Below are 13,266 nucleotides of genomic sequence, written 5' to 3' on the forward strand. Positions count from 1 at the left end.
ACTTGGCAGTTTTATCTGAGGATTCGGATGACGGCGTAAACGTCGCTCCATTTCATCCCAGCGGTGTTCAGAGCGTGACAAAATCGGACACGTGTCCTGCCGTCATATAATATAGATTCATTCCACATGTTCATCTACAAAGCTTAGGAAGCCTCGAAATGAATCTCCCCATAAAGCGGTTATATTCCACTGTAGTGAGGCGAGTACCACGTAAGGAAAGCCTTGTAACCCAATGGTATAAGTACACGAAGAAAACCAAAACACGATGTTTTCTTGTGATGATTTATTAACAGACTGGCGATCTCATCCAGCTACAACTTCACAGTTACGATATGTGTCTGTTTCTAGATGAAGTTATTGTAGTAGTTGCCGAGAGTTGAGAGTCGGGCTGAGGTGAGGTCCAACAAGCTGTCCTGGGCTTTGGCTGCCCCCCCGCCGGCTACCCGACTGGCGTACCACGAATACCGCGCCACATAGTCAGCTCGCTCCAGGCGCGGCAACATTTCCTTCATGTAAGCAAGGGCATGGTCGACATTGTTGCTTGGACACGCAAATTCAGTCAGCCATATTGGTTTCTTAAAATTGTCCCAGAGTTCCTTCAGGAAGTTCATAGTGGTGTCAGCTGTGCACCAGTACGCATGCGTGGCAATGTAATCTACCCGGCATCCCTTGCACTGTTGGAAGAACTCGTGGTACCACTGTACGCCGTCCATTGTGCAGTGGTCCGAGTGGCACCTGATGGCGGCCGGACCCACCAGGAGTTGGTGCTGTCGGTCAGCTCTGGCCTGGATCACCTTCCATGCTGCCGCCGCCTCAGTCGGACTCAGGTTGGCCTGCTTCTTGTGGTTGGGCTCGTTGAAGCCGAGGACGTACTGACTTGTGTCGTTACTGAAAATACCCTTAGTTAATTATTGCAGTGAAAATGTAAATGTCGTTCTACACCACAGCCAGCATTATCAAAGAGAAATGTACTTCAAGAATCCGGATCAGACAAGGCAGTGAACAACAAACCACGGTACGGTGACATGCCGTCAGTGAGCCGATTCTCATGTTACTCGACACATGGTACATGGGACCTACTCTCGGACTCCGCACAGGGTTTATATTCAATATGGAAATGATTATTCAATATCTCAGTTTGGCGGTTCACCAAAGGCCTGCAATGTTCGTGGTAACAAAAAGTAATAATATACAGGTGGCTTGACGAATCGATGGTTTAAGCAGGCGATGAACTAAAAGAATTATAAGAGATATGTCAACATGCATATCACACATGATCTGTAATAAAACAACATCGGTGGGGTCATGTTACAAAGTCAGTGAAATGACTAAATATTAGCCAATAAATTTAGATGATTTATCACATAAAAGAGAATTTTCCAAGAAATGAACTCGGCATGCTAAAGGTTTCGACATTTTCGGATGCAAGGCTTATGACCAGAAGCGCTGTCGGGTTTCATGCGTCCTCCTATGAGATTTCACGTGGTATTGAAGAAGATCCAACTGATTTTGTGGAGCGATATATAACTACGGATGGTGACAGACTAAAATATATCCAGAGCTTTGGAAATATATACTGTCTCCTCTCAAGAAGAAAGCAACATCTGTTTCATCAGCTGGCAAGGTGGTGGCGTTAATATTCACTCTGGTTTCAACCTCATCTCAAACCTTAAGACAGGTCCGTCTGGCCAGCTATGTAGACCTCAGAGGGGATTATTGAGATTATCGGTAGTTCATTTGTGGTCGGAGAACTGCTGGCTGAACTGGGCCTAAGAATCGAGACAGTATTTCTTCCCACGGCTTTGACTGTAGCTAGTCTGTTGTTGATCATCCATAGTTATACATCGCTTAACTAAATCAGTTGGATCTTCAAATCCACGTAAAGTCTCACAGCAGAGCACATGAAACCTGAAAGCTCTTCTGGTAAGGAGTCATAAGCCTAGAAGGTTGTGGATCTCGGAGCGGATGTGAACCAACATCAGCAACTAACCCCATCATGGCAGTCCATCATGGACAGGCCGAGCTAGCACCGTACTTCTCCGACCACAGATTGATTACCGATAAGCGGTGGCAAACACATAACTATTTTGCAATCGTGAGAATATGCTTACCTGCAAGCAAATCGAGGACAACTGCGCCACAGCTCATATACTGATCAGGTGAGTAGATGGGTGAAAACAAACCATGGGGACCACTCATACATCGTCTATATATGTCAATGTGTATGTTTCGGGGTTTACTTTCTCCCAACTCTCTAAATCATGCCACCATTTTCCAATAAACAAACAGAAACTCAAAACTAAATATAAGTAGTGAATAAAGAATGACTGCAGGACAATTATCAAAGGCCGAGGCGCTGTGGTCCACATTATCACCAGTAAGAAGAAAGCATCGTATACATGCTGTTAAGGGGATACGATAGATGGAAATATACCAACTGGAAGTGTATAGGGTGGTCAATATTCTTCCTCCACCCCCACACCATGGGCACCCTCCTGGCAGGGTGATGTTGTGGGTGCAGTGACCCACCTTGGCGTGGTACCAGGGGGTCTGCTTCCAGTCATACCTGCAACACAGGGAGGGCAAACCAATATACATGTACAATATACAACACGGGGGTGCACGAGTCAAACTGAATCAAACCTTCAACACAGTAGTACACCACAGGGGTACACGAGTCAAACTGAATCACACCCTCAGTACAGAGTAACACTGCCTGCGATATGTACAATATACAACACAGGGGTACACGAGTCAAACTGAATCACACCCTCAGTACAGAGTAACACTGGCTGCGATATGTACAATATACAACACAGGGGTACACGAGTCAAACTGAATCACACCCTCAGTACAGTGGCAGATATGTACAACATACAACACAGGGGTACATTGTAGGACTACAAGCGACACTGACAGTTTATATATAAATGTTTATGGAAAGGTAATCAAGTTATACTTCTGACGTGCACGTCTTATGTTGAAACGTAAGATGCTTTTTGAAGAATTCCATCACACACCCATGGGCGAGAAATGTAGATTCTACAGACGCTTCATACAATCTAAGACATTACAGTGCTGTTTGGCCTCCGTAAAACATGCTTGTCATATGGATTGACCAAATGGTAGTCACTCTCGGTGACTTGATTGACTGTGTACCATCGCGTCCTGACAATGTGGATCGTTGGTTACAATATCAATCACTGGATTGTCTGGTCCAGTGCCGCCGTCATGCACGTGCGCGCAAGTATTAGAACTAATAAAAATTGCGTTTTTATACTGCCAGGCCACTAAAACGCCATACCGCAGTACAATATGGATACCCAACTCAGAAGTATTCTGACTGCAAGCCGCTCTCTCCTCGTTTTACTCCCTCAGCGTGTACGACATGTGGGTAAAATATAGCTATAAAAATCACACTTTACGTAGATGAAACCAGAACTGAAATAAACAAACAGTCTCGTCTCACCACCATGCTATGTTGGTGAAGGCGTCGGTGTCGCCGCATTGGTAGTTGGTCTTGGAGATGGCGGCCCCTTTCTTGTAGGAACCAGCGGCCAGACAGACCAGGCTGACCAAGACAAAAACTGCAAACCAGGTTGTCATTGTATTGCCACCAACACAAGAACAGCAGATAGCACGGACTGGAGAGTACACAGCTGGTGAGTGTTGTCAGATAGCATTTTGTCACGAACAAGACACAGTTAGCAAAAGGTTAAAACATGGCTCCCGTCAGTATCACGACATTCACTGGAAAAAGTAAACTATGGTTATGGCGAACTTAGTGGCCATTAATTGTAGCTCGTTATAACACAGTTTACTGTAGCATTACTCTTCGATAACAGAACAAAAGATACCGTTAGCACACCAACGCTTGCGTTGTAACGCAGTTTACTGTAGCATTACTCGTCGATAACAGAACAACAGGTACCGCTAGCACACCAACGCTTGCGTTATAACACAGTTTACTGTAGCATTACTCTTCGATAACAGAACAACAGGTACCGCTAGCACACCAACGCTTGCGTTATCACACAGTTTACTGTAGCATTACTCTTCGATAACAGAACAACAGATACCGTTAGCACACCAACTCTTGTGTTATAACACAGTTTACTGTAGCATTACTCTTCGATAACAGAACAACAGATACCGTTAGCACACCAACTCTTGTGTTATAACACAGTTTACTGTAGCATTACTGTAGCATTACTCTTCGATAACAGAACAACAGATACCGTTAGCACACCAACTCTTGTGTTATAACACAGTTCACTGTAGCATTACTCTTCGATAACAGAACAACAGATACCGTTAGCACACCAACTCTTGCGAGTGAGTGAATGCTGTTTTACGCAATCAGGGCAGATTGAATAACACCCAGTTAGGGCGAAGAGATGAAGTGTCCAGAAGCACGAGATCCACACAGCGGCACGAGATAACACAATCCGCCAACTCATACAATATACAATACATGTCACTGTGGGTATTTTGGAACGTAAGTTTTCAGTTTGGGTGGGTCACTGTCGGTGTACATGACATCCTGTGCAGCTGTTGCACATTTTCCAGTTTCATTATCTATATGTAACTGTCTGTTTGTGACAGTCTATTCAATGAAAATCTTTCAATATTTATGCCATGAAGCAGGGTTGGAAAGTTGCACCTACAGCCAAAGAACCTAACTCCGCCGTGTCCCTGTGCAATACATTATAACAAGGTTCGACAGCGCGCACGCACGCACGCACGCACGCACCCACACACACACACACACACACACACACACACACACACACACACACACACACACACACACACACACACACACACACGAACAAACATAAAGGTAAAAGGGTAAACATAACATTAGTATTTAGTAATTCTAGCTCATTGAAAAGTTATTAATCAATTCCCCAGTGCGATTTTTCAATATCTGAAACCTCAGATCCATTGTGTGAAACCAGTACAGCTTCTTCCTCATCCTGGGGCACCTCAGGATCGGATAACGTTTGGCCATCAGAAGGTCAGCACAGACGCTTGGTATCAACAAAAGTGGAAATGATTGAGCAATGTGTTGAAAGTGCGCCTCTTACCTCAAACAAGAATGCACAGGAACTTTAACGGATGTAAAGATCGCCTCATCATCAGGCGTGTAATTTTCCAAAAGTAACTGACCATCATCAAAGCTGTCTCGGACTGTCGGGCAGGCGAGTATTTTAAACACACTGGACAGGATATACTTGCAAGTAAGTTGTTACACATCTTCCAAAGACAAGGAAATTAACCGACTAAAGAAACCCAGGTACCCCCTTGCCGAACTGGGCATGTATTCAATCCAGACAATCCCTGATCTCTCTGCTAAACGGTTGGTCTGTTATTGTCATGCTTGATATTTTACACTAAAACAAAAGTTAGTTCTGATAACAAACTGAATAAGTTGGGAGAACGATTTGTTTGTTGAATACAGTCACACATGCCTTATTATATGAAATACATTTGTATGTCAATACTCGAACTGACATGCCTGTGAGTTTTATATCAGGTTGATGTATATTTGATATAAAGATATCCTGATGTGACATTCTGTGATTTTACTTTCAATTGTAATTTACGAATGAACAATTCGATTATTAAACACTGCTTCAGGACAAAATCACTTCGATCAGCAAGTATTAAACAAAATCACGATTAGTTTCCTGACATGTTTTATTTCAAGTTGTAAGAGTTGCGGGTCAATGTGTCTGGCATATCTTCAGGTGGCTGGCTATCTCTGGGTGGTTGTTGGTGTAAGCGTACGATAGAACCTCGAACATCTGGGGATCGTGCTGCTTCAGCCAAGCCCGCGCATGCGCCTCGGTGTCACAGTAGTAACCGTGGCCACACCTGAAACACAATTTGTGGAAAACATGACTTTTGATGAAAACTGCTTCCTCAATAGAGTGAAACCTTGGGAGGAAGAACAAAGATGAGATTAACCGAGGAACCAGGTTGGAGGAACAAATGTTTCCAGCGAACACATGGAACTTCTGTATTAAACATAGTAACATATATGCAGTAAGGTAATTTGTCAATCACGACGATTTACCTCTTGAACAGTAGCTGCGCCCGTACAGGAACGAGGTTTTACTGAAGTAAAGTTGAGTTACTACATGATTTGTGTTGAGCAAGACTACCGAGATGTTCAGTGACAAGTTGGCCTGCCTGTTGATGATGAATGTCAGAGTAACAGCTATCCTCATCAGGAGTAAAACACAATGTCTCAATTCCATACATGGCAAGGTCAAGATTTAGAGACCAAAACACGACAACCGAACAAGGAACACAGTCTCTCTGTGAACAAACTTGACTTAACGTGCTTTTGGAATTTTTTTCCAAAATTTCTAACTAAAAAGCATATTATTCACTGGTTCATGCCGGCTGCACTGGTCTGCTGGTTGACGTTGAAGAAGGCGGTAGACGCTTCCGCGAAGTATTCCTTGTAGTTGGTCATAGCATAGGCTGAGTGGGTCCACAGTCCTGCTGCCTTGGCGTGGTTGTAGGCAGCGACGACCTGGACGGGAGCAGATCTCACTTTAGTGTTAGCATTAACCACATCTATACCACTGTTCAATAGTCTTACCAATCTCATGTTACACATACTTCAAATATTGTAGACATAAGCGACAAAACCCTGTCTAAACTCTCTGCTATAAAAGCATAGTCGATTGTACAATTTTGACCATATCATGAGTATATATTTGTTATAGCTGTATTACAGCTGTATGATGTTGTTTGTAAACAATCCTGACCAGACAATCCAGTGATTGTCACCATGCGATACGATTACAGAGCATGTGTTTATGAATCCCTATGAAATAGTGATGATACCGGGTGTTCGCAAAAAAGTGAGCGTATCCTGCCCCACCGGTGGCAAAATCAGTTTGCACCCGCGCTTTATCCCAAACGTTCAAAGGATATGTTCGATTTTATTAAATAGGTTGTGGGTAGATTATTATTTGGTACTTCACTTCAGAGAAAAAACCCAAACAATTGCATTTTTTTAGGAGCTGCTATGGAAACGATATGTGATGTTACGATACTGCCGTGTACACTACTAATAAGAACAGTTGCTTGGTCAGTGCTAACGGACCGATTGACCCAAAATGGACGATGCCACGTGAGGTAACAACAGATATGTCGCTGGACAGGATAATACACCATGGAGTTGGGTCACCACTGACAACACCATGTGTAATATACGTGTTATCCATCGTCTTCTCGTGCATGGAACATACTTCAGATAGATTCCGAGGAACACACCTTGTGATTGTAGGTGGAATCGAGCCCATACTTCTGGACGCCATGACCGAACTCATGCACTAGGATGTTTTCTCTGTGATGGTGAGGGTCGCGGGCCGTGCACAGGACGTTGTCGTCCAGGATGAGGGCTCTTCCGCTCCCATCAACCCCGCCGAGGGACTCCCACTTCCGGCCGTCACTTGTACAGGTGTGGGCGCAGTGGCCAGCACACGTCCCTAGGACGTAAGTCAACACAAACTGCAATGGCTGGCGTACTGTGGTTCTACACGCGGGAGTCTCAGACACCAGAACCTATTAATGTCTCGGCTTAGCTCGTAATAATGATCACAGTCGTGTACAATTGAGTAATGTTTAATGTGTACAACCTCTGTACGTACTGTACGTCAAAAACAATGTAATCTATTGTCATCGAACTGGTTTGCTTATAGATATTTAAGGTTGATTGGTGAAGCCAGGTGTCCCCGTGAGAGATATTGATTGAGTGTAGCGAAAAGAGGAATAATATCCCGCTCACTCACACACATGTCCCAGGACTTTGAGCTAGTACGTGAAACATGTATATAGTCGACACGGTACCTTTGCAGTCCGGTGTATCTTTCAGATGATAGAACTCGGGGTAGATTGTGATCTTCTCTGCTTTTGTGAAGACGCCTACTGTGGATTTCTCAGCGAGCCCTGAGAACACCGCTGTTGGCATGTGACGAGACTGTAGGCTGACGACCAGAGCTGCCTGTAGCACAAAGAAGGGATGGAATACCAATGATGATGACAGTCTGCCATTTTGCATCACACAGTTGTATCATTAGGAGGATTCAGTGGTGAATAGGTCCCTGGTGGTCCAGGGTGAGGGCCGACAAGAGAGAGCCAGGACATCATGTGACCAGGTTAATTGTGTTCCATCGACTGCAACAGTGCCCATGTTAGTTCAGTCAATGTTTGGGTTGATTTGTTGTTTTACGCCGCACTCAGCAGCATTCAAGCTATATTTCGGCGATCTGCATATAATCAAATCTGGACCAGACAATCCAGTGATCAACAGCATGAGCATCGAACTACGCATTTGGGATACGATGACATGTGTCAACCAAGCCAGCGAGCCTGACCATCTGATCCCGTAAGTCGCCTTCACGACAAGCCTGGGTTGCTGAAGACCACTTCTCGCTCGGATCTTCACGGGTTTACTGTTTGGAGAGATTAGCAGGCGGCCATGATAGACCTGCATAGATGCTGATTGTTGTCTTCACACATTGACAAGTGACACGATTCCTGAAAAAAGCTTTTCCTGAGAATTCGTGTAATGATTTTATACAGGTACCACATGTCTAAATCTGAGAGCAGGTTGCTGATATATATATTCAGTGCCACCTCATGGTGAGGAGAACAATTACATGACCGCATATTTCCGTTGTCAGTGTGAGACATCTTGACTGACATATTATAGCAACTTTACATTACATGACCGCATATTTCCGCAATTTGCCGCACGCTAATATTGAGCTTGACATACACGTATCCCTTACCGCATATACTGCACTGTCCGGAGCATGCGGACTTCCTGCAATTTCTATCCAGTGACCCGATGATTGTTTCGAGTCCTTGATGACTCCACCTTGACCTACATACTTGACCTTGAACCCTGCCGGAAGTGCTAAGCGAGATGAGGGTAGACGCTCCAGAAACCTGTAGTCCTCAGGACTGAAGCATATTGTTTAAGACGTCAATCTGCTAAATAAACTACAAATAAATGTAGACTAGACGATTCAAAATACTATGATCCCCAGGGAGTTGAGATTGATAATACATTGTGCCGTTTGAGACTGACATCCAATGATCGAGGGAAAACGAAACAAATTCTGCTATAAATGCACCACCTCAGGAAACAAAATATGAAAGAAACAGTTTGTGTATTTGAGATAGGCAGAAGTCCGCTAGAATCAAAATTATATATTAAAGTATAACAGAGCATGAAAGAACAATTTGAAACTACAATCGCTTGTTAAAGTGACTCTCCCCTTCATGTTTTCTGAGGTGCTTGTTTTCGAGACACTACCCACCCCTCTTTCAGATGACGTAATCATAAGGGCATAACTTATTCAAATGTTGTCACTTATTCATACATGATGCCAAGGGTTCAAACTAAATACTGAATGGTCACACAAGTGTCAGCTCACACTATATTGTAAACAGTGCCAGCTTGAATATCTGGAACAATGCTTTTGAAAGACTAAAATGGGTGTGTCCTTAGAAAAACAGCCCCCGTCTAAATATAAATCAACCAATCCAACTCTTTCAATGTTGATTATGACGGGAAGTCATCCAACATATTTCACATCATACTATCTGAGGGCATACCATTATCCAAGAGGTACCATTTTCTGCAATTTTTAAAGAAATATTATACCCCAATATGTTGACTAATATCTCGTTAACCACATTACCCACATATGTGAAATTTTGGAAATGCCTTTGCTAATAATACCTTCAAAATAAAATGGAAGCTTTTCAAACATTGGACATCGGGGATATAATTAGGCTGACTACTTTGTAAACGTCCCTCGTATTTCAGTTTCGATTCTTGTGTTAGATATACTACTGCCATTCACTGTGATGAATTGCTAAGGTGTGTGTTACCTGAGCCTGGGTATGCCTTGTGCCAGAGTACCTGCAGGAGAATCACATTTAGTTAGGATTTCACAACCAATTATACAGTGTATGCTTAAATGTTTGGCACCAAAGGTCGTAATTTATTGGCATCAACCAAAATACCTCTGTATAAATTAAACTCACACAGTCTGTCCCATTCTAAAATTCAAATTGAGGCAAAATATAGATCGAGTTATGTTCAACATTCAAATTGGGGCTGTTGATTTCCCGTTTCAACAACGAACGTACCTGATATTTTCCTATGTTTTAAATATAAGTGCAAAGGAATTCCTGTCTTAGCTGTCCTAAAAAAACAGATTCCATTTGGTGTAAAGCGCAAATAATTGAGAAAAGAGTGTGAATATACCACCGCCCTTCCATTCACACATTTTGACGAATAGTGTAAATATGTACATCTCGACGCCTGACATGCGACGACGGCCTGTAAACAAACTTGTAATCGATGGCCTATGAACCAACTGGACAATCAAGTGATCGATGGCCTGTAAACCAACTGGACAATCAAGTGATCGATGGCCCAGACATATAGTTCCAACAGTTTAATATCCTTTAATCCATCTGACCATCAGATAGTGGTAATGTTCATATGTAACAGACCGACTTTTGTTAACACGAGGACAAAGTGAAGAGATGTGGGCCTTTACCAGCAATGGCGACCAAACCCACACTGACTACCAGCAACCTGCAACAGAAACAGAATCTATTATTACACTTATATTCAAACAACACTGTTTTAAAATGTATATTAACATGCAACAGTGAGAGTTATTTGTCTATTCAAACATAACGATGCCTTATATGTGTAATAAAGTATGATAGTGCTCTTATATGGATAGATAGATAGATATACTTATATGTACGAGTATAGTAAAGTTTTATAGATTTCTTACATATGTTTCAAAGTGTTCTTATACTGCAACAGGACGAACTGTATGTATTTACATAACAATGAAATTATTTTTGTGTTTTTCCCGATCATGTATTATAAGGGAACGCACATCTTAACAACCACGATTTTAATATGCTATTAATAAAAGTATACCAGAAATAGTTTGATTCCGAACTTTTTCACGATTTATATTATCTAATAATGTATTTGATAAACAACACACACGACCTTTAGTTTGCCTTAAGTTGAATTATTTTACATGGCAGTCTAAACTGTGATTAAACTGAACAGTTTTAGTGTTATGCACGGATGTACAGAGATAGTGTTATAAAGGTGTTATACAGAAATAATTTTATACGCAGGTAATTTTATAATGGAGTAATGTTATGCAAATATCCTGCAATACATACGAAATGTTTTGCAGGTGTAATGTTGTACAGAGGTAACGTTATACTGAGGTAACATTATACAGGGGTAGCCTTATACTGAGGTAACATTATGCAGGGGTAGCGTTATATTGAAGTAACATTATACACATGTAATGTTAACAAAGGTAATCTTACACTGAGGTAACGTCCTTCTGAAGATAATGTCACAGAGAGGTAATATTACTCTCAAAGACGTATACTGCGGCTATGAAAGGTATATGAAATTCACATAGACACAACGCTTGAGACTGTAAACATTGCAGATCATGGCACACAAACAAACAATCAGAATGTGAATAATGTATGCTTGAAAACAGTATTTACCATTCCATGCTGTACGGTGCTGTCTGAATATTGTAAAAATCGGCAGTGGTTCACGCACCTGTCACGTTACATGTTGATAACGAAAACGCTTTATATCCCAAGGCGAGCTGAATTCGACGTTCTGGTCATTTCGACGATTGCATTGCTCGCGCTATATCGGGTGAGTACGTGTACGATGAGTGTGCACAAACAGTTTCACTGGTAGGGCAGGTGCCAAGTCGCTGTCGTGAGAAGTTTTATTGACAATGGAAATCGGGAAGTAAAGTTATATAAAAAGCAAACAAACATCAATATTATTTACCCGAGATCGTTAATACCACTTTAGATGCAAAATAAGTTGCCTTTATAACAAAACATAGCAAGTGAAAATTCAGTAAGATCAGTCGTCTGCTGGTGACAGGCAGTATATAAATAGGAAGCCACGTGATCACAACACTCCCTCGCAGTGTGGAGCAAAAATTATGGCTCATCGTCGAAAACCCATACAAAATACCCGGATGTTACGAACGGCAACAGTTTCGCCGATTTTACGTTTTTGTCTTACATCGTCGAAAACCCCTGACACCGGGATATAGTATGACCAGAAATTATTGGGAATTTTAGGAATATGTTTAATTGGATTTCTAGTATAAACAACCTTGACCAGCTATCAAGTGCTTGGTTTCATTCAAGAGAGACAACTCCGTTAATCCTTTTTCATTAGTTTGTGAAGAGTTACCCCCCTTTGTTTACTTGCTAGCAGACGACATTTTCAGTGATCCTCAGTATGGATGATTTAGAGAAAAGGAAGTTGATTTCAGAGTATTATAACAAGGACATCAGATCAGCTAAAGTGATTTCAAGTAGAACAGGCATCCCTTTGTCCACTGTTAATCGTGTTTTGAAAAATATTGCAAATGGATATGGCATTGAGCACCAGGGAGGCGCAGGTAGGCCCAGAAAATTGATTGTCGGTGACAGGAGGCGGCTTGGTATTCTTGTTTCTAAAGACAAACGAAGGAGTTTAGAAAACTTATGGCTGGATATGATTGATAGAGGAACTGTGGCTCTCTGTAAGGAGACAATTAGAACTGAGTTGCATGCAATGGGTTGGCAGAAGAGTCGAGGAATTCCATCACCGATCATTAAACCTGAACAAATGGAGCGAAGGTTGAACTGGTGCTTACAGCATAGAAATTTTAACTGCGACAATGTGATTTTCTCAGATGAAAGTTCTGTGTGGCTGTTTCCTAATACACTGAAATTCTGGACCAAACAAACCGAAAAAGCTTTGTATCAGCGCCCAAAGTACAGTCCGAAATTTAACGTGTGGGGTGGCATATCTGTGTTAGGGGCAACGCCCCTCTGTGTATCTGAAGGGAATATGAACAGTGAGCGGTACACAGATATTCTCGAGGGTCATTTACTTCCATCTGTTCACGTGTTCTATGGAAATATGACATTATTAGATTTACCAAGCTATAGACCTGACCTAAATCCAATAGAAAATGTTTGGGGACTTATGAAGGAAAGTGTCAATAAAAAAAAATGACAAATATTGCTGAAATGAAAGAAGAGGTGGTCCGATATTGGGACAGCATGGACCACGACTTTCTAACTTCTTTTATCAGTAGTATGCCCCGCCGCATTGAAGCCTGCATTGCTGCCCATGGTGATTTGACAAAA

General features: G+C 42.2%; 2 protein-coding genes across 2 annotated transcripts; both read right to left on the bottom strand.

Annotated features, from left to right (window-relative positions):
• Positions 1-268: 268 nt before the first annotated feature.
• Positions 269-3,666, bottom strand: LOC124286087 (alkali-sensitive linkage protein 1-like). Its single transcript, XM_046722411.1, has 3 exons — positions 3,470-3,666; positions 2,439-2,566; positions 269-888 (listed from the first exon to the last, which is right to left on the bottom strand). Exons 2-3 carry the CDS (start codon positions 2,483-2,485, stop codon positions 345-347), a joined length of 591 nt encoding a protein of 196 aa, XP_046578367.1. The 5' UTR covers positions 2,486-2,566; positions 3,470-3,666; the 3' UTR covers positions 269-344.
• Positions 3,667-5,685: 2,019 nt separating this feature from the next.
• LOC124286088 lies at positions 5,686-11,686 on the bottom strand. The gene is made up of 8 exons (XM_046722412.1): positions 11,602-11,686; positions 10,605-10,642; positions 9,928-9,958; positions 8,817-8,991; positions 7,873-8,026; positions 7,297-7,511; positions 6,402-6,547; positions 5,686-5,880 (listed from the first exon to the last, which is right to left on the bottom strand). The coding sequence occupies exons 1-8, from the start codon at positions 11,607-11,609 to the stop codon at positions 5,730-5,732; spliced, it is 918 nt and encodes a 305-aa protein (XP_046578368.1). The 5' UTR covers positions 11,610-11,686; the 3' UTR covers positions 5,686-5,729.
• Positions 11,687-13,266: the final 1,580 nt, after the last annotated feature.

Source organism: Haliotis rubra, unplaced genomic scaffold, assembly GCF_003918875.1.
Source record: "Haliotis rubra isolate DU_JTF1 unplaced genomic scaffold, ASM391887v1 Scf375, whole genome shotgun sequence".
Classification (NCBI taxonomy): domain Eukaryota; kingdom Metazoa; phylum Mollusca; class Gastropoda; order Lepetellida; family Haliotidae; genus Haliotis; species Haliotis rubra.

What these genes read in the sequence shown, in the direction of transcription:
- LOC124286087 (XM_046722411.1), bottom strand. Translation starts at nt 2,485, where the DNA reads ATGGTGTGGGGGTGGAGGAAGAATATTGACCACCCTATACACTTCCA. An exon ending in GACCACCCTATACACTTCCA is followed by an intron (nt 889 to 2,438) that starts GTTGGTATATTT and finishes GGGTATTTTCAG; the next exon opens with TAACGACACAAGTCAGTACG.
- LOC124286088 (XM_046722412.1), bottom strand. An exon ending in GGGTTTGGTCGCCATTGCTG is followed by an intron (nt 9,959 to 10,604) that starts GTAAAGGCCCAC and finishes ATTCTCCTGCAG; the next exon opens with GTACTCTGGCACAAGGCATA. An exon ending in AGATACACCGGACTGCAAAG is followed by an intron (nt 7,512 to 7,872) that starts GTACCGTGTCGA and finishes CTTACGTCCTAG; the next exon opens with GGACGTGTGCTGGCCACTGC.